This window comes from Fukomys damarensis, unplaced genomic scaffold (assembly GCF_012274545.1).
Source record: "Fukomys damarensis isolate Sample0158 unplaced genomic scaffold, DMR_v1.0_HiC HiC_scaffold_34, whole genome shotgun sequence".
NCBI classification, from domain to species: Eukaryota; Metazoa; Chordata; class Mammalia; order Rodentia; family Bathyergidae; genus Fukomys; species Fukomys damarensis.
Window position 1 is genome coordinate 22,640,557 of NW_022900946.1, and position 21,355 is coordinate 22,661,911.

Consider the following 21,355-nt stretch of genomic DNA (forward strand, 5'->3'; position numbering starts at 1 on the left):
GTGTGTGTGTGTGTGTGTGTGTGTGTGTGTGTGTGTGTGGTGGGAAATGTGCGGTTCCGAAGGTGTGCTTGGAGGCCTGAGGACTTGACTAGTGCGCTAGGAAGTTGTGTACTTTGAGAAGCTGTGAAAGAGTGTTGTGCAGGAGAGGGGATGTTAAACGGCTTGTGGGAGGCGAGGACCTGGGCATTGGGGTGTGTGAATAGGGAAAGGAAGAAGACCCAGGATTTTGAGGAGGGGGAGGGTGTGCACCTAAGTATGTTTGTTGCGGTGTAGGGTGTTTGTTGTAGTTCCAGGGCCTCAGACATGTTTAGGGGTTGAGTGGGGTATAGGTTAGCTGCTAGGGTCAGGCAGTGTGTGCAGTGGTCCTTCCTCCCCTTCATATCGCCCCCACCCCTCGAAATTGTGCGAATGAGCCAGTCTGCAACCCAAGGAGGGCACAGTCTGGGTCCAGGCTGTGGTTTGGCTGTTGGAGTATCCAGTTGCCCTGGCGTCCATACCCCCTGGGGTCAGTCTTGGATTCTATCCTCACCAAACACTTTGAATTCAGCCCCCCATGAAACCAGAGCTACACACTTTTAGCCTAGTATGAAGAGAGTTGAGGAAAGATACATTCTATCCTCTAGAGATTTTTTTTCTCAGCCTTTCTGCAAGATAATTTAAAAAGGGTTCTCATTGTGTTTGTGTGTGTGTGTGTCTGTCTGTCTGTGCGCGCACGCGCACATAGCCCTCCTTTTTGCTCACATGCATGTTGCCTGGACCCACAGGCCCTGTTTCAGAGAATACATGCAGTGTAACCTTGACTACCCAAGATTGCCAGCATTGGCAGGTTCCAGTTTTAGGAACTTTTTTATTCAGGGACAAAGGTGGGAAAGGACACAGCACAGTTTTTGTTTGATTTTCATCAGATGTTGACTTGTCTTAGATTTCTTGCTTTACAGAAACTAAGTGGACTTTTTTAGGCTACATTGATCATTGAGAATTTAAGAAACGGGGGATGGTTTATATGTGATCCTTAAAGAGTTTAGTCAACAGATAAGAAAATGTTGGGTGGCTACATCCACACTCCATGTAAAACAGAACTTTGAAAGTTGTATTTGAGTAAAATAAATGCACATGCTTTTAGGATCGAGCTTGCTGCCATGGTACCCAGGGGTGTGTGGCTCAGCAGTGCCTAAGGGAATTTTAAATATGGTATCACACTTGTAGGTTTCCTTTATAGAAATCACTTTATTGATGGCGGTTACAGGCTGTGGGCCAGATTTGGTACTTAAGGGCTTTGAACTCTCACCCAAATTGACATTGCTGCTTTATGTAAAGGGTGCATATGTGTGCCCTGAACATTAGGTGTTTCCCTGTGGAAGCCTAGAGGTTTTGGGAATTGGAGTGTTTCAACATCAGTAATTTGTGGGGTTGTTCACTTGTTTTCAGGGACACTAGAGGTCTTGTGTCAGTTGACAGCCAAAAATAGATGCAAATTGTGAGACATACTTCCTCTGGCCTCTCAAATGTACTTTGAAATTAGTAGGATGGACTTGGTTCACCCATGACATAAAATGTGAGTTTTGAACAACAGTTGTAGTTCTTTAATCAAGGGCTGCATGTCGAATTTGCTACTGTTTCTGGAGAGGTCACCATCTGTGAAAAGGTAGTGTCTGGTGTCTGGGGTGAGTGGCTTCCTTCTGTTTGTCAGTGAGGTAAATGTTCCCGGTTCCCCTTGGTTGCAAGGCTGTGTTAGCTGTGGAGAACCTTGCTGAGTGATTTATATGGAAAAGGAGCACCTGAGAAGAGCAACAGTAAGTAGCCTCTGATTTGAACCCTGTCTGTTTAACTGCTTTTTAGTTTCCAGTGCCTTGGTTCTTTCTCAAGGATATTGGACTGCTGTGGGTCTATATGAGCAAGGTCAGGTGTTTTGGGGACCTTTTTTTCTTGGGGTAGGAGTCTAGACAAAACGATGCTAGCCATCATGAGTTGGTGTGGAGCTGCAGGATGCTTACTCCATTCTAGCAGGTTCTTAAAAAGTGACCTCAGTTGAGGGAGAGGAGTCTGTGAGCAGCAGAGGGCCACAGCCCACAGGGCCTTGACCTTAAAAAACAGGCTGGTCCCACTCAGGCTGAGATGATAGCCTACCTAAGAAGTTATTAGCTACAGAGATGCTATTTAGGACACATAATTGTGACCTAACCTCCATCTTTACATGTGTCTTCCTTCTAGCCATCAGCAGCTCTTGGCAGGAGAAGGGCCCCAGTGCCCAGGTGTTGGGGGTAGATTTTGTGGAGGCTGGGGCCCAGCAGTGTGGAGTGGTGTTGGCTTTAGGGATTTATTTTGCACTGTGTGGCTTATTCAGTGCTTCAAGCGTTTAGTCCTGACGTGGAAAACACCTCCTCCATCCCTCTGTTGCCAGGACCACTTGCATCGTGGCAAGCTGTATTGCAGTCTCCTCCTTGGCTAGATTGAGAGTCATAACCAGGGCTCATGGCTCTGTGGGCTCCTGTAGGATGTAGCAGGAAGGACCAAAAGACCATGGGTTAGAAACCAGGGCAGCCTTTTGCACAGTCCTATAGGCTTGTAGGAGCAGCTGCATAAAAACTGCAGTTGGGTGACCTCTAAGAGGATGAGTGGTTTGGTTTCATTTTATAGAATTAATCATATGAGCTGCAGGGCATGGTGGTGCAAACTTGTAATCCCAGTACTCAGAAGGCTGAGGCAGGAGGATTTCTGTGGATTTGAGGTCAGCCTGGGCTACATAGTGAGGTCAAGGCCAACCTGAATTATATAGTGAGACCCTGTCTCCAAAAAAAAAAAAAATTGTATGAGCTGTATGATTCTTTCACTCAAAAGCATACTTGGATTTGGTTTTCATTTTTTTGTGTACCTTCTCTGTTCCTTAAAGTTCCCAGTCACTAACAAAAGGGTATTCATAGAAGAAGCACTGACAGCTAAGTACTGTACAGCTTTCTCATTTCTAAGACTGTCTGCATTGATGACAGCAGAATGTCTTTGCACGTGGCCATGTCTGTCTGTTACTTGGTCTGTGGAATTGAAGTGACCCGTGATTACCTACTCTTTTGGGTATGTGTTGAGAACAAGAGATGCACTTTGCTGTGTGCTTGCCCATGTTGCAAGACATTTCAGTTGTGAAGTGATGGAGTAGGCAGAAGACACTCAGGCTGTGGGACAGGGACGTTGCACACCTGCCTTAGGGTCTGTCATATGCCTCTTTTCTATCTCTGAGAGTTGCCAGGGTTGGGGGGGATGACATTTCTCGTGTATGAGGTATCAGCTCATTGCTTTCGTTCTTCCGGCCTTCTGCCCTCCTGGTCACTCATCTCTTCAGGTAGGATGAGAGATCTTCAGACCCCTGGTCTCTCTGTGAGGTTTTCACAGAAAGGACACTTGAAGGGAGAGGTGTCCTCTGTGTTCTTGGAATTCACTTAGTATGAGAGGCATTCTTGTAGTTGTAACATTTCCAGAAGTTGTCTTAATGTAGAACAAGCCTTGTGGCCAAAATGTCTCTGTTGGAAATTTACAGTGAGTTTCTGTTTTGAGTGTGAATGGGAGGGCATCACTGCAAGCTTTGTCTCTAGGGAACCTCTGGTTGTGATTCCGTGGACCACCTTTCCTAATCCTTGTCCTCTTAATGGTTTCAACAGGACAGATTGATTCCCTTTGGAGCCGTAAGTACTGATGTATTAGGTTGCAGCGCTCATTGTTCATTGACGCACAGAGTCCCAAAATGAATATCCAAGAACAGGGTTTCCCCTTGGACATTGGAGCGAGTTTCACCGAAGATGCCCCCCGACCCCCAGTGCCTGGTGAGGAAGGAGAACTGGTGTCCACAGAGCCAAGGCCTGCCAGCCACAGTTTCTGTCCTGGGAAAGTCACCGGCATTAAAGGTGAGACCTCTACCGCCACCCCAAGGCGCTCAGATCTGGATCTGGGGTACGAGCCTGAGGGCAGCGCCTCCCCCACCCCACCATACTTGAGGTGGGCTGAGTCGCTGCATTCCTTACTGGATGACCAAGATGGGATCAGCCTGTTTAGGACGTTTCTGCAGCAGGAGGGCTGTGCTGACCTGCTGGACTTCTGGTTTGCCTGCAGTGGTTTCAGAAAGCTTGAACCCTGTGGCTCAAATGAGGAGAAGAGGCTGAAGCTGGCACGAGCCATCTACCGAAAGTACATCCTGGATAGCAATGGCATTGTGTCCAGGCAAACCAAGCCAGCCACAAAGAGCTTCATAAAGGACTGTGTTGTGAAGCAGCTGATTGACCCTGCCATGTTCGACCAGGCCCAGACAGAAATCCAGTCCACTATGGAGGAAAACACCTACCCTTCCTTCCTCAAGTCCGACATCTATTTGGAGTACACGAGGACAGGGTCTGAGAGCCCGAAGGTCTGCAGTGACCAGAGCTCGGGGTCAGGGACAGGGAAGGGCATATCTGGATACCTGCCTACTTTGAATGAAGATGAGGAGTGGAAATGTGACCAAGATGCTGAGGAGGACAGTGGCAGAGACTCGTGTCCCCCCAGCAGGCTCACTCAGAAGCTGCTCCTGGAGACAGCCACCCCAAGGGCCTCCTCGAGCAGACGGTACAGCGAAGGCAGAGAGTTCAGGTGAGTCTGGGCACAAGGTTTCCATTTTCTGTACTCACCTCCAAAACTTGGAGAAGGAGCAAGGGAAAAGTGTGGCTGGATAATGGCTTTATTTTCTGTTCGTGATACCTTCACATTTGTTAGATATTTTTAATATCTGTAATGTTGAGAACACTGTTATCAAGAACTGACTTTATGGGGCCGAGGACTTAGCTCAGTGGTGTCACTGCCTGCCTGAAGTGCAAGGTCCTGAGTTCGATTTCTGAACTCCCCCGCCCCCAAAAAAAGAACTGACGTTATGTATGGTTTTGTGAATCATTAGGAACATGGGAATTCTTAGAAATCATAATGATGTTTACTTTATCCTTGAGCAAAAAATGCTGGTCCTTTTGCATGGGACGGATTTAGAGACATCATCCTTTGAACTTGATAAAGGAGAAGCAGACATTCCAGTGCATCCATATTTAGGGACTTCTGGCACCACCCCCCCCACTGGGCATTGAACCTAGGGCTTTCACACTGAGCTCTGTTTCTAGCCTTTTTCAAATTTTACTTTTTATTTTTTCACTTTATTTTATTTTTTGGTACCAGGGATAAAACTTGGAACCTTGCGCTTGTGATGTAGGTGATGGAACCACTGAGCTAAATCCCTGGCCCTATTTTTTCACTTTTGAGACAGGGTCTCTAAGTTGTCCAGGCTTGGCTCAAAATCTGGGATCCTCCTGAATAGCTAGGATTACAGGTGTGTGCCACCATACCAAATATAATGGTTGTTTCATTTCTGTTTGTTTGCTTGCTTTATTTGTTTTTGGGGTCAGGGTCTTTGTTAGGCTGGTCTTGAACTCACTGAGTAACACAGAGGGGCCTCAATCTTGTGATTCTACTTCTTCAGTCTCCTAAGTATTGGAATTACAGGTGTGTACCACTGTGCCTGGCTTGATTGGTTTTGTGCATGTGCATGAGTGTGTATGTGTTTGTTTGTATTTTTTTGAGATAGGGTCTCAGTATGTATTTCAGGCTAGCCTAAGACTCACTATGTAGCCCAGGCTGGCCTTGAAGTTTTGGTGGTCCTCCTGCCTTAGTCTCTTAAATGTTGGGATTACAGGAGTATGCCAGTTCACTCAGCTTGTTGATTGGATTTTATAACCATCTTCTGAGGTTTTTCCTGGAGCCTGAGTTGGAGATGAGGTGGGACTGGGTTTCTGTGTGGTGAGTTATCAGAGCCATTCAAATCTCCCAGCAGCAGAGCTTGCAGCTCCAGCAATGGACCTTTTTTCCTTGTAAGCAGTATCAGTGCTGTAGTGTAGAGTTTGCACAGCAGCCCAGGGTGTTCTGATTGTTCTGAGTGTTTGTGTCGGCCCACCTGCAGCTTGGGGAAGCAATAATGCTATTGTACAGTTTCTACAGCTTTGAAACCTGTTTCTTCATTCTTCTCTATAATTCTTATGTGGTTACAAGAGGCTTGTTCGATTAAGGTTGGTGTCTGTTACCTTTCTGAGTAGATACTTGTGTTTCCCACTCATTTTCCTAGATTGGTGCCTGGGGACTCAGCCTGTGACACTTTGAAGGCCTGGAGTTCATGGACCCCTGCTGACTTAAGCATGAAATTGAAAACCTGTCATGCAGTGTGAGGCTCTGATGGATAGATATAGTGAAGACTGTGGCTAGTTCATCAGTACAGAATTAACACTTCTGAGTGTTAGACTTCTAGTTTAGGTGACATGATTCAAGGTGTTCCTTTTGCTCATTGTCCTTAACCAAATGCTATGTGCTTTAGGATAGAATGTTTTATATGAATTATCCTGTTAATTAAAGACAGTTTATTTTTTTTTTGGTACCTGAGATCAAACTCAGGACCTCACGCTTGCCAGGCAGTCTCTGTGTTGAGGACAGTTTCTAAAACCTAACCTAAAAGTTTTCAAGTTTGATTAGAAACATTTTTATTTATTTATTTTTTTGGTACCGGGGATTGAACTCGGGTCCTTGCGCTTGCAAGGCAGGCCACCGAACCGCAGAGCTAAATCCCCGGCCCTCATTTTTATTTTTTAAGAAAGGCACTAAGTTTGAGGCTGGGATATAGGAAAATAAATTGACCCCAGTTCTGTTCCTGTTTTTGGCTTGCTCCATTGTAACAGGCAGCCTTGCTGTGAAGTCAGCAGAACTTGGGCTTCTGTCGGATGATGTACAGCTGTGAGGATGGAGTCAGTCTGGCTTATTTGCTGTTGTGGAGCTGCTGGTGGCAGAGGGACCCTGGTGTTAAGGGGTCCTTTTTGCCATCCATATTCTCTAGCTTGAGGCACCTGTGGTGTGGTGTTGTGCTTTGATAGTCTCTGATGTTGGAGTCATTGTTAGCCAAAGCTCCATAGTGTGTTGCTTTGTTTTTGTTTGTGTGTGTTTTGTTTTGCTCTTCTAGGGATCCAACCACTAACTAGTGCCCTACTACTAGCTACAGTCCTGCCAGACGTGTCTCATTTGGAGGCAGTAATCTACTTGTCACGTAAAGGCATGCAGTTAGAAGCACTAGGTTGGGACAATGGAAAATACAACTCACCTGGGCTTAAGCAGTACTGGGATTGGTGACTCCAGTGGCATGTGCTTTGATTAGGACGCAGCTCTTTTCCTTGTGTGTCACTGACCCTGCCTTCCTGGTGACTGGCTTTGTTGAAGATGACTGCTGCAAGCTTGAGCTCTACGTGTCATTGTTTTATAAGTGTTTTCCACAGCAGCAAAGGAAGGTCCTGCAATTGCTTAGAGTAGGGGTACACTGATGTTGCTGCTGATCCTGTGTGTCTCAGCTGCGCTAAGAGCCTGAGGCTGTGCCTTGGGCTCAAACAGTAGGGCCATCCCGGAGGGAAAGTGAAGTGATACACCCAAACCAGTAGGGGAAGAGTGGTCCACCAAAGGAGGAATGTGGCTGATAGGGAAAAGGAAGAGGAGAGCAGGTGCTGATTAGGCAAGCAGGGAGCATCCACCAGGGGTGGCCCTGGAGCTGAACCTCACTTGCTGGGGAAGCCTTTACTGTGGAGAGCTGGTTAATATCAACTATAATATCAAATCTGTATGGAAGGATATGTTGCACCTGAGACACTGAGGGGCTCAGGCACTGGCCTCCCTACTACTTCCCGTCAGTGTAGGAATCTCTTCTTTTGTGCCCTTGGTGATGCTGCTCCTGTCCTTGTTATTATGTATATGCGGTGGTGATTTTCATATAGTGTTGAGTGCTTGAGAGAGTCAAATGAATTTTTTACACAGCTCTCTGTCAAAACTGAGAAACCTGATACTCTTGGCCTATTTCTGCTCACTTGCTATTGCTTTGAACCCCTGTGCCTGCGTTTTACAGACTGCTCCCTGGCACCTTTCTTCTTTGCATTTTTTGAAGACATTTCCTATTTTTATTGCTCATTGTCCATGAACTTTGAACATAACTTGGGTTGGTTCGTTTTGCCATTTTAATTGGTGTGAATTAGCAGGCTTCTGGGCTATTTATTGAATGAATTGGCAGTTGGATACAGGGACTGTAACAGACCAGTTGGCAGGCGTGGGTTTTATTCCTTTCTGCAGGTTGGCTTGGCTTACAGGGGCCATCAAGCTGGTCTGACTTTCTTTTTCCTGCCAGGTCCTTTGGGTCAGGCCTGAAGCCAGCCCAGCTGCCTCAGTCCTATAGCCAACTATCTACTGGTTTTCACTCTAACCTTTCAGATGCTTTTCTACTTCTGTTTGCTCCTCTTACATTCCTTGCTGGCTGAGTATTTCCCTGAAGACAGGGTCTCCCTGGATATTTTCTTTTTTTTCTTTCTTTCTCTTTTTTGTGGTACCGGGGATCAAACTCAGGTCCTTGTGCTTGTGAGGCTGGCAGTGGAACCACTGAGCTAAATCCCTGACCCCTCCCTGGATATTTTCTTGTGTTTTCCTGGGCCAGTGAGGAACTCCCATTTAGGACTGATTGCCACAGCCATTGCCAGAGAATGAGCCACAGTTGCTGTTAACAGCAGTAATGACACAGTGGTTTGGCTGGGTTCCTGGCAAGCGGCTCCTGACCACTTAGAAAACATGAGAGTCCTTTACAGGTGATGACCAGTCCTTGTGTTCCAGGCCCCTTGCAGTTTGCCTGAGAAACTGTCAGACCTGCTGTGTATTAGCTATTTCTGGTGATGGCTTAAAAGGTCAAGAGAAGAAATTCTAGCTGGGGATTTAGCTCAGTGGTTTCTCTGCCTGCCCTGCAAGTGCAAGGTCCTGCGTTCAATCCCCGGTACCAAAAAAAAAAAAAAGAGAGAGAGAGCAGAAATTCTAAAAAGTTCCCAAAATGTGCACAGAGTTTATTTGGAAGATTGACCTTGAGTTCTGAACTAAAGGAGTAAAGTGACCTGCAGAGGAGATTGCAGGCTGCAACGCCTGAGCTTGAACACAAAGGGCACAGGACATTATGGGTAGACTGATTTGACTGAGTAAATTCAAGGCTGTCCTGGGCAGCTTAGCATATTCTCTTTGTCGCCATTGGTGACAGAAGGCAGCTTCTTTTTAAAGTCTGACCTCCCTGGCACCCGCTGACTTTCTCCTACTGCTGTCCAAACAGAGGGGGGGCATGGTCCTGCCACTGTCCCCACCACCTTTCAGACATGTGCCTGGTCTAAAGGAGTGAGCTCCTTTCCTGAACAGACGATCCCAGACCAGGGGACTGAAGACATTGCCAGACAGCCATCATATATAGTTCTGGTATTCACAAAGTGAGAGTTGGTGAGTGTTCTCATTCACTTTGGTGGCTAGGTGGCTTGTTGGCCCTCCTAGAACTCATGCTTCTCCCCAGTGGATTGTGGAATGAGAGGTTCTGTGTTGTGCCAAGAAGTCAGCTGCACAGATGTGCGCTAGTGTACACCTTTTGTGGTCTTCTTTGGAATGTGCATTTTCCATGTTTGATCCAGATCCAAAAGGAAATATTTTTTGTCACCAGGCATGGTGGTGCACACCTTTATTCTCACCTCATTAGGAGGCTGAGGCAGGAGTATTGCAAATTCAAGATCAGCCTGGGCAATTTAGCAAGGCTGACACAAAATAAAAAAATAATAAGGGTTGGGCATGTTGCTCAGTGGTAGAGCACTTGCTTAGTATGTTGTGAAGCCCTGGGTTTAGTCCCTAGTACTGCCAAAAAAAAAAAAAAAAACCCTTAAAAAAAATTCTTTTGGAGACAAGGTCTCACTATGTAGTCCTCCTGTCTCAGCCTCCTGAGCGCTGGGATTATAAATGACTGACACATTCAGATTTTATTTTAATTAATTAGTTATATTTTTTTGGTACTGGGGATCGAATTCAGGACCTTGCACTTGGGAGGTAGACGGTGGAACCACTGAGCTAAATTGCTGGCCTTCAGATTTTAATAATGAGACTTCTTGGAGTGAGTCATATTAATTCCCCACCGCAAACGTGTATCTCTTCTGAGCTTTCTAATCTCAGAAGTGGCATCACCGTCACCAGGTCACCCAGAGCACTTTGATTCCTGCCTTACCCCAAATCCAGTTCAGTGCCAGCCCTAGTCTCACTTCTAGGTGTTGACTCCACTGTTCCCATGATGCTCCCACCCAGGTCATTGGAAGAGCCTCCTGATGGGTCTCTGTGGTGCCAGAGGGACCGTGTATAAGTGATGTTTCCTCTCCAGGGCTACAGGGTCTTTCCACATGTCCGGAGTAAGACCCAAGGTGCCTGGGTTATAGGTGACCCACTGTACTGCCTGCATTTGTATTGTTAGGGTAGAACTCAAAAGTTGCACTTTCTGCTTAGTCATGTGAAGCTCCGTAGTCAGATTTTTTTTTTTTTTTTTTTTGTATCAGGTATTGAACTCAGGACCTTGTGCTTTCGAGGCAGGTGCAGCACCACTGAGCTAAATCCTTGGCCCATCTGTTAGTTTTCTACAGAGCCCACAAATTTCATGCCAATTTTTATTGTTTTTTCTTCCACAGTTGTTGGCTTTATTGGTTACTTGCTGCTTCTCAGAGCATCATGGTCTGTCCTTCTTGGAATGTGGCATTTGAGGAGATTTTGCCTCTCTTACTTTGAGAGAGGTTTAATAAAAATAGTAATATAATAACAATACTGACAGTGATCAATAATAAAGTACCACATTTTCTCCTAGTACACAGCTGGTTGAAGCTTTGAGAGAAAGGATTTCCCCCTTCTCAGAAGGGCCAAAGTGTTTGGGAGACTCTCGAGTGGCCTGTTGAGTGTCCATCTCCCGCCAAGACGTGATTAGCTTTTAGACTGAAGAATTCTACAGCAGACAGGTCTGTTTACCTGGGTCAGGTCCAGTCCTGAGCTCTGGGAGTCATGATGCTGGTGCCTGCTCCTGCTCAGATGTGCTTATGAATGGAGGCATATGCAGTGGGCACTTGAGTGGACAGTGTTTATGGGAGCTGTCTGGACTGCACTGCTCAGGATCTTCCTTGGCAGCCAGCTGCTTCAGGAGGGCATGAGTTGGTGTGTTTGGCATAGGGTGCCGGCCCGCATCTGCTTCATGATGAGATCTATATGGTCTTGCTTGGCACTGAGCTGCACCCATAGATCAACTGCCTGGTGACCTAGCTGCCCACACGTTTGTGCTCGAGTCAGTATCACGTAGAGATTTGAATTTGGTTCTTATTCATTTGTTTTGTCAGTCTTTCCTAAAATCCTGACTTATGTGTATCTGGCAGCTGTTAGGAGAATAGGATGTGGCTGTCGGGGTGATGGTTAGGAAGTGGGGCAGCCTAGCAGTTCTTTCAGAGGGTGTCCAGTGTGAGGCCTCAGTGCATGTGGAAGGAAATCAGTTTTGCTTATCTCACTGCATCTCATCAAGAATACACTCCTTTGTGAGCCACTCAGCATCCTCTCAAACCCTCCTAATTCCAAAAGGTATGTATTTTGCAGAAATAACTCAGAATGCCCTGCATGCATGAGGCTTTCAGTTCAATCTTTAGCCCACAAAGAGAAATGAGAAGAAAGGCAGGGCAGGCAAGGCAAAACAAAGCAGATAAGGCCTTTGTTTGGGGTACAAGGTTAGGAGGGTGCGTAGGGAGTTTGTAAAGGTGACTGTGTACCTCACCCACCTGTGTTGTCATTTAGCCTAATTCATTGCTCCATTGAGCTACACTAGGGTTAGGATTCAGCATAGGAAGGGGAGACACAGGTAGTCTCTCATGGTTGTGTTCTTCATCATGTGCTCCTACCACTATCTTTGGGGGCCTCCTATTTATTTATTTATTGTTTGAGACAGGGTCTCACTATTTAGTTCAGGCTGGCCTTAAGTTCACTATGTACCCCAGGCTGGCCTTGAACTTGCAGCTATTTTCCTGCTCTAGCCTCCTGAGATCTGGGATTATAGGCATGCGCTGTCATCACTGGCTGGAGGCCTCCTTCCCTACCCCATGTCCTAATATATTTATAGGTTGGTGTTTTTTATTACTGGGCCAAGTTGGGCCACACCTTTCCTGTGTGTGTGTGTGTGTGTGTGTGTGTGTGTGCGCGCGCGTGCTGAGGATTGAACCCAGGGCTTTCCTACTGAGCTATATCCCCAGCACCATGCCCCTTTTCTTTTTTTAAAATTTTGAGACAAGTTCTCCCTAAGTCACTAAATTGCCCAGCTTAGATTTGAACTTTTTTTTTAAAGAGACAGTCTCTCAGTTCAGGCTGTCTTTAAATCACTGTATAGCCCTGGCTGGCCTCAAACTTGTGTCAATCCTTCTGCCTTAGCCACCTAGAGTACTGGGTGTGTGCCTGCATGGTGGGCTCACAGTTCCTTTCTTGCATGATTTTAGTGTGATTTTTTGTTTGTTTTTGGTACTGGGGTTGAATCCAGGGCCTTTACATTGAGCTATATGCTCCCCTCGTTACTGGGGATCGAACTCAGGATTTAGTACTTGCCAGGTGGTCGTGGTGACACTGAGCTACATCCGTGGCCCAATACTTGATTTTCTGACATAAATTTTCCTATACACTCCATTAGCACTATAAAATACAAATGAGTATATTTTTCTTCACTGTAAAACCCATCAGATAAACTACTCTGGAAGACAGGCCTTATACATTCCAATAGTTACTTTTCAGGTGTTCCATGGTACTAGGTACTGTGTTATTGGGCTGCTGTGGTGCTGGGTGCTGTGTTACTGGGGTACTGTGGTGTTATTGTTACATGCAGATGCCGAATGTGCTTGGGGGTAACCTGGCTGGGCCTAGACTTGGTTGGGTGACATTTCCTTAAAGCTTGAGGTGTTGCATCTCTGCTCTGGAGTGTGCTAGACAGGTGTGACTCATTCTGCTCACGTCCTGTGGCTGTGACTTCTTCCCTGTCTTGTGATTTTTTTTGGTTGCATTCTTTGTTAACAGTTTTGTTTCATAATACTGTATTTTGCTTTGGGGCCTTTGGGGGTGGTTTTGAGATAGAATCTTGCTATGTATTCCCAGACTGACCTCAGAGTCCTGGAGATCCTCCTGCCTCAGCCTTAGCCACCATGCCCAGTCCCTGGGGCTTTTTTCCTTCATTGTGCAGAGGAAACATGTCCTTTAGTTCTAGGATTATTTTACTGCCTTTTTTTGTTTGTTTGTTTTATACCCCCCCATATCAGGAATCGAACTCAGGACCTTGCACTTGTCAGGCAGGCACAGTGCCACAGAGCTACATGCCCGGCTCTGATGCCTTTTGTTTGTTTGTTTTGTTTGTTTTTTTGAGACGGGGGGGGGGTCCTCACTCTGTGGTTGAAACTGACCTGGAACTCACTATGTAGCTCAGGCTGGTCTCGAACTCACCGAGATCCACCTGTCTCAGCCTCTCAGAGTCCTGGAATTACAGGCATGCGCCACCACACCCAGTTGGATCCTTTAAATTTTAAATCCTATTTTCCATTCATTTTTGTTGTTGTTGTTTATAATCTATCATATTGTTTTCCTACTCTTATTTTCTGAATATATACTCTAAAAATAGTTTTTCTCTTATAAGGAACATTTAAAAGTCTTCCTGAAACTGTTAATTGTGATTTTGTCAATTGATGTTTTATACTGCTTTCTGCATAATGTAGTGTTTGTTTCCTGATCTTTCCTAAGGGTTTGTTTTGTTTTCTATCTTTCTGGTGTGAGGTTTTACCATTGATGGTCCTTGGCTATTTCCTCTTACTTAAGTGTGAAGATACCATGTGAAGGCTCTGGGGGGAAGGGCCTTCTTTCTTTCGTGATTGTGGGGATTGAACATAGGGCCTTATACAAACATTCTACCACTGAGCTGCATCCTTAGTCCTTTTAAAATTTGATTTTGAGACAGGGTCTCCTAAATTGACTAGGTGGCCTCAAACTTGGGGCCTCAGCCTCCCTATTATATGGCGATTATAGGTAGGCACCTGTAATCATGCCTGATCGAAAGGGCCTTTTTGGTTGGGTTACTTAAAGTGTTCAGTCTATTTTTTCACTTGGGCATCTTGGAGGTCAGTACTACAGTTTGTCTTTTGGGGTGATTTGCTTCATCTTGAAAACAACACATCTTATTCTGTGTCATTGGAACTCTGGGATGCAGTGGGTTAGTATACAGATGTAGACCTCATTTCTGTTCCCATCCTAATTTTCATTCTGCCTTCCCTCTGCCTGTTTCCCTAAACCAGGAGCTTTGAGTATTTCCTAAGAGGGTTGTCTTATCTTGTGTGCCCCGGAGAGTGGAGTTGTAAGGCCTGGAGGGGCGTGGACAAGGCCAGGCGCTGGCATCCAGCCATGGTACAGTGCTGCCTAGACAGTGCCTGTTTTCAGCAACATGGAATTGAGTGGAGTAAAAGGACATGTGGAGCACAGCACACTAGAGCGGGCAGTGTGATTCTTATGTCGCTAGAAGTGGCTGCACAGCCGAGGGTTCTTTTCCGTGGAAGTTTACTTTAGGATGCCTTCAGTAAAAACTCCTGTTTTAAGGAGTGCAGCATTCTGTGCAGCAGATTATCTCACAGGGGATACAACCGGAAGCATTGGGGTCTTGCGGGTAAGTGTGGGCATGCAGCTCTCTTGTGTAACTCATGGTTTTCTTACCAGACCTTGTCGAGGACCTCTGTTCATCTTAGAGAAGAAAGCTAGTCCCTTTCCTGTCAGTGGATTGGTATTACAGGCACAGTGTTTTAGAGACCGAAGAGAGCTCCCCAAAAGCGAAGTTTGCACATACAGGAAAAGATCGCACTGCATGCCTGCACCCCTGCCAGTTGAAGAGTCACGCGTGCGTTCATCTCCTCGTTGCGCGTGTTGTGTACTGAGTCCTCTCAGGCGCTTCGGCTCACCCTTGACCAGAGCAGACAGACGCCCTTGTGGTTGTGAAGCTGATGTAAAGGTAAGGGGTGGAAGGATGGCAAAGGCAGTGTCTCAGGGCTGGTGAGTACTGTGGAGAAGCACAGGGAGGGAAGGCAGGGCAGTGAAAGCCAGCGGGGTCTGCAGGTTTACTGAGTGGTCTCGGAGGATCTCATGACGTTTGAGCAAACACCAGGTAAGCGAGTACACCGCGGAGAGCACAGTAAGCAGAGTGATTGCATGCAGAGAACAAAGAGGGAAAGTGGGAATGGAGCAGAGGGCCTGAGGGGAGTATAGTGGAAGAACTCAGAGTAGTTTTACTCTTTTGGAGGGTTTCTCAAGTCATCAGTTGATTAATGGCATTTCATGAGCCCTGATGGTTATGGGCAAGGAATGCAGACAACAAAAGAGGAAATGGCCTGCGGTTCACTGCTGGGTTTGGGAGATGAGAAGGAGCAGCAAGGGTGCTGAGAAGACCTGCTGTGGAGGCAGGAAGAAGCCTACAGGTATCATCTCAGAGTAAGAAGCCGTAGGAAGAAAGTGTCTCGACAAAGATGGAGTGAGTGTGCATATTTCTAACAGTTGAGGACCAGGACTCAAGTTCAGCGGTGTGGGGATCATCAGTGCCTCTCATTGGTGACTATGAATTTTGGTGATCGTATATTGTAAAAGCACATTGGCAATGACCTTAAAATTTGGCTGTAAATAACTCAGAGCCCTTTGAGTAGGGACTTCATCTGTCTTATTTTGTTTTCTGGGTTTTTTTTTTTTTTTTTTTTTTTTTTTTTTTGATATCAGGGATCAAACTCAGGTGCCTGCACTTAACGAGGCAGGCAGCGGAACCAATGAGCAAAATCCCCGGCTCTTCCTCTGTCTTATTTTGTATCCCATGGTTTAAGATAGATAGTGTTTTGCAGATCTGTTCTTGTTAAGTCACACTGAGTTGAAATGACTCCAGCTGTTTGGAAATAGTGCAAGGCTTGCGGGATTTGATGGCCCTGAGCATTCAATTTGCATTCCCTTCTAGAAGCTCATCTTTTATGAAGAAAACAGTCTTGCTATCTGGTTCAGGCTGCCATTGAGCTCACTTTGTAGCCCAGACTAGCCTCGAACTCATGGCAATCCTCCTGCCTCAGCCTCCTGAGTACCGGGATTAGAGGCATGCACCACTGCACACTGCCCTGCTTTAATATTTTGTTTGTGAACTGGGGTTCAAACTTGGGACTTTGCACTTGTGAGGCAGGCGATGGCACCACTGAGCTAAATCCCCGGCCCTTATTCCCTGCTTTAATGTAAATTTAAGTCCTTAAGTTTCAGAATGTACCCTTTGTGGGCACAGAACCCAGATTATTGTGTTTTTCTTAAGTATGTTTATGCATAGTCAAGTTAATATGAACATATCCTCATGCTGTTAATACTTTTTGAGGGGATACTGGCATTGAACTCAGGGCCTAACCATAGGTCAGGTAAGTGTACACTGAGCTTTTTTGCCCAAGCTACAACCCCAGCTCCTTTAAAAAAAACTTTTTTTTTGAGTCATTTCTTGCTATGTAGTTCGGATTGGCCATGAACTTACTATGTAGCTTAGGCTGTCTTCAAGCTTGGGGCAGTCCTCCTGCCTCAGCCTCCTGATTGCTGGGGTCATGGGTGTGTGCCACCACACCTAGCTCCATTTATTTATTTAGTTTATTTATTTTGTGGTACTGGGGATCAAACTTGCACTTGCAAGGCAGGTGCAGTGCCACTTAGCTAAGACTCCAGCTCCTACCTGGCTCCTTTTAAATTCTTTATTTTGAGATAGGATTTTTTTTTTCCTTTGTATTGACAGGGTTTCACTATGTAGTTCAGACTGCTCTGGAATCCACTGTGTAGCACAGCCTGGTCTCGAACTCGCAGTGATCCTCTTGCCTCAGCCTCCCAAGTGCTGGAATTGCAGGCGTGCGCCACCACACCTGGCAGGATTTTTTTTTTTTAAATAAGGACTCACCCTAGTACTGACTGGCCTTGAACTTTTAGTATCCTCTTGCCTCAGCCTCTGGAAGGCTGGAATTACATTCATGTGCCACCACATTTAACTATTTCTGTACTTTCTGTTTAAAAAATAAAACTATAAAGAAGTGAGTCACATCTTCACACATTTCCTAATACTGTGATCCCATTGTAGATATCATTTTAAAGAGTGAAACATTTTTTTCCTCATGGTCAGGATGTTACTGTCCCTGGGGTATTGCACTGCATGCCTAGGAGCTCTGAGTGGGCTTCTCACTCACTGCTCCCAGCACTTTGAGTGTTGCTGTCATCACTTGTGGCCACAAACAGTCACGCGTCCTGTGAATAGAAAAAGTGAATAATGAGGAGTGTTGGATTGTGGCTGCACTGAGGACTCTAAGGCCCTCCCTAGTCAGTGTCTGGGCCTGGCTACCGAGTGGACTTTGGAATCTGCTGGTCTGCAGGTGGCAGGTTTGAGCAGCCAAGGAGATGATCAGGGTGACAGAGGCATTTCATTGGTAGCCTGATGGTAGTCACAGTGAGGTCAGGAGATGAGGGGTTCATGAGTTGTCAGCCTGGCCCCATGATTCTTGAGAATTCCATTCTCTTTGGAGTGTAAAGTTTTGTGGTGCTGTGTGCAATTGTGTTGAAATAGTTCAGGGATGGTGAACAATAAGATTTGTAGATAAAAGTAGTCCAAGCCCTTTCTTTGCGGGGGTGCTGTTCCTTCTTGTCATCATGAAATCTGTAGCTTGTAGGAACATCTTATGCTGCCATGTTTGTTGCTGGCTTTGTCGTAAGTGGTTTTCAATGTTTATTTGGTTAAGTGAGACTTGTTAAAAAAGAAAAATAAAAAACCTTGTTAAAACATTGTGAGGGAAGCTGGGGATGTAGCTCAATGGCACTGCACCTGCCTCATATGCAGAAGGTCCTGAGATTGATCCTCATACCAAAAAAAAAATGTGAAGGAAGGCTTACAAGCAGAGCCAGGTGTTGTGGCACAGATCTGTAATCCCAGCGTTCAGGAAGGTGAGGCAGGAAGATCACCATGAGTTTGAGGCCAGCCTGGAGTACATAGTTCAAAGTAAGCCTGAACTACAAAATACAACCCTGTCTCAAAAAGCAAAACCTAAAACAAACAACAAACCCCAAACCAAACCAAACAAACAAAACCAAAACCAAGTTACTGTTGAGAAGCTTGTAAATGTGTAAGAAAGAGCATTATCCCCGGGGATGGCCTTCCCTGCCCTCTTCCTCTGCAGCGCCTCCCACTCCCAGGCTTCTCTGCTTCAACAGTGCTTGGGCTCCCTGGGTCTGTTCTTCTGACATCAAGTTCTTGAATTTGGTGAAGCACGTGTAGCAGCTTAACTGTGGCCTGCAGCCTTTACCACTCCCTCTTCCTTCTGAACGACGTGCAGGACTCTGTGCCAAGAACAGTGTGGTTGCTGTTCTGTATCTTGCAGGCTTTCTGCACTGTATCTCAGACCCTTTACCCAAGTGATGTGTGCCATTCCCAGAGATGCTTCAAAATCTCACAAAGAAATGACCAGTCTTATTTCCACTGTGCAAATGAGGAAGTGGTGACTTGTCCAAGAACTGTAGCTAGTAAGTAGTGGTGACAGGAAGTTTGGCTAGGGTCAAGGACAAGAGTGAGTGGCCCCAGGGCACCATTCCCACCACCCAGTCTGCTGTGTGTCCAGTTTTTGGAGCATACACGTCCCCTGTCCCACTGTTTGATTTGGTCATGAAGAGCCTTTGGTGTGTTGTGCAGTTCAGAATGGATGGGTGTTAATACCACAGGTATTACAGGAATGAACACTTGGAGGGAGGTGGAGCTATGTGACTGACCTAGCACAGGTGACTGGAAGCTCCTGCCAGTGTTGCTCTGTGACTCATTTTCTTTGCATCCTCTTATCCTGTGAAGGTATGACCAGAATGCTAATCTGCCTGTTTCGGGCCTTATCGGAGTGTCTGTGAGCAGTCCCACAGACGGTGGCAGTCAGGCTGTGCAGCCTGTGATGTCACCTGTGCTTGCCCTTGAGGGACCTGAGTGTCTTTGTGGTGAGTGTAGGATGGGGCTACTGGTGACTGTGGTCCATCTCTGGGTACAGGCCAAGTTTCTGACTTTTCAAGGAGGAAGTGAAATAGGGATTTTTATAGCTGATATTGGCCTGATAGATTGATTGATTGCCTCCTCCCCTTTCCAGTACTGGAGATTGAAATGGGGGTGAGGGCTTTCAGCCTATTTATTTCTTTCTTTCATTTTATTTTATTTACGGTACTGGGAATTGAACTTGGGACCTTGCACTTGTGAGGCAGGTGGTGGAACCACTGAGCTAAATCCCCGGCCTCTCTTTCATTATTTTTTTATTTTTTTGGCTTTTTGTGACAGGGTCTCACTGTGTAGTTGAGACTGACCTGGAACTTACTATGTAGCCCAGGCTGATCTCGAACTCACAGCAATCCTCCTGCCTCAGCCTCCCAAGTGCTGGGATTACAGGCGTGCGCCACCACGCCTGGCTCTCCTTTCAGTTTTGAGACAAGTCTTACTCAGTGGCTAAATTGCCCAAGTTGGTCTCACATTTGTGATCCTTCTCTATTCCCATCCCCCCATGTTGGGATTATAGGAGTGTGCCACCAAGCCTGGCTTGTTGGCTTGATTTTGATTGTGTTTTTGAGCATATATATTTTGACCTTTAGGTGCAGAAATAATTTACTGGTCATGTAAGTAACATTTCTGTTTTAAATTTTTCTCCCCCCGTGGAATTGAGGATTGAATTTAGGATCTTGCACTTGTGAGGCAGGCATGGCACCACTAGTTAAATCCCAGACCCAAGTAACAGTATTTCTACATGAATGGCAGTCCAGGCTGCTAAAAACAAGCAGATTTTGTTTTGTTTTGGTTTGGTTTTTTTGAGACAGGGTCTCATGATGTAATTCAGGCTGACCTTGGACTCACTAAGTAGCCCAAGCTGTCCTCCCAACTCCCTGTGGTTCTCCTGAGACCTGGGATTGCAGCTGTGTGCCACTAATCTGTGCCCCTGTCCCCAGAAGCAGATCTTATCTGTGGGTATGTTTTACATTCAGACAAATGCTAATTTGGAATGAGGAAACATTTGTCCTAACCTTCCTGGCACCTTCGTCTTCTGAAGAAGCCTCCTAGTGTGGGAAGGCTCCCATCCCTGGAAGAAAGGTTACCTTGTTTGGAAGCTAGTCCCTCCTCTCCTTCTCAGGGCTGGGATTGGCAGCCCACAGATCAAATGTAAGTAACTCAGGCATGTGTCTTTGACTTTAGGTGAAGCCTTCTCGCTCACTTGTGGGCCCCTTGAGGGTGATGGAAAAGAGCTGTGGTCTGGAAGCCCTTGTCTTGGATTTGTATATTATCTCGATCCACAGTCCCATGTGATGAAGTGGGAGGGTGGTGAGGTGCACTGATCTTTCGTTGGCTTTCATGTCAGGGAGGACTCTGCCACCTGTGAAAGACTGTGGACCACACACTGGGTGTAAACTATTACTGTAGGACGCAAGGTCCCCAGATAGCCACCACCTGAGAGCTATGGAGTGCCAGCCACAGCCTACACTCAGCCAAAGGGACACTTGGCTATACACGGCTACATGGAATCAGGTCAGTCACAAGTCATGTGCAAGGAGCCACAAAAGGGGTCTAACTCCCTGCATGACTTCATGTATGTAGTGCTCCAGAACACATGGGCTAACCACTAGCAGAGACAGCAAGACTGTGACAGGGCCAGAGGAGACTGGACAAATGGATCCCAGGGCCCAAGGCAACATGAGGTGAAGGGCATGCCATGTCTTGGTCATGTCAGTGGTCTCCTGAGAGTGGAAACGTGTCAGGACTATTGGCACTGCACTGTGGCCTGTGGGTGGTCATGAGAAAGCTCCATCATGCTGTACTGTCCATGCCATTCTGTTAATCAGTTGGGCTCAGTAATTCTGGTTTTAACAGCATTTTTCTTGACTTCATCCATCTGGAGAGCTGGACTGTAGAACCTGAAGGTGTTAGGGGTATCTACTGGGGTAGAGCCAGCTGTGTCCTCATGCAGGCAGGGTCTCTTGTAAGTCTTAGAGAGGGCTGAGGTCTGCAGGACTTATGGTGCTCTCTTGGGAAGGGGCTGTGCTTAGTGTCCTGTGGCATATAACTTGTCTGATGGCTGTGCTGTCCCGTGCTAAGGTGACATTGGCACTGCCATCGGACTGTCTGAGAGTCAGCAGCTTTCTCAGGATGCCCCTACCCTCTGATGGTATAGATTAGTGGTGAGTCATCAGAGTAGCTGTCAGAAGCTGGGTGCAGTGGTGCACGCCTGTAATGCAAGCACCATGGGATGCTGAAGCAGGAGGATTGCAAATTCAAGCCTAGCCTGGGAAATTTAGCAATTTGGTGAAATCCTGGGGCTGGGAATTTAGCTCAGTGGTTCTGCTGCCTGAGTTTGACCCCTGGTACCAAAACAAACAAACAAACTTAGTGAAATCCTTTTCAAAATAA

At 46.3% G+C, this 21,355-nt stretch overlaps 1 protein-coding gene across 2 annotated transcripts in view; it reads left to right on the top strand.

The window, feature by feature from the left end:
* Positions 1-3,654: 3,654 nt before the first annotated feature.
* Positions 3,655-21,355, top strand: part of Axin1 (axin 1) — a 47,825-nt gene continuing 30,124 nt past the window's right edge. For both annotated transcript variants that reach the window (XM_019206999.2, XM_019207001.2), the window contains exon 1: positions 3,655-4,611. In XM_019206999.2, the coding sequence (XP_019062544.1) occupies positions 3,734-4,611 (878 nt within the window). In that variant the 5' untranslated portion in view covers positions 3,655-3,733. The remainder of the gene's footprint in view (positions 4,612-21,355) is intronic.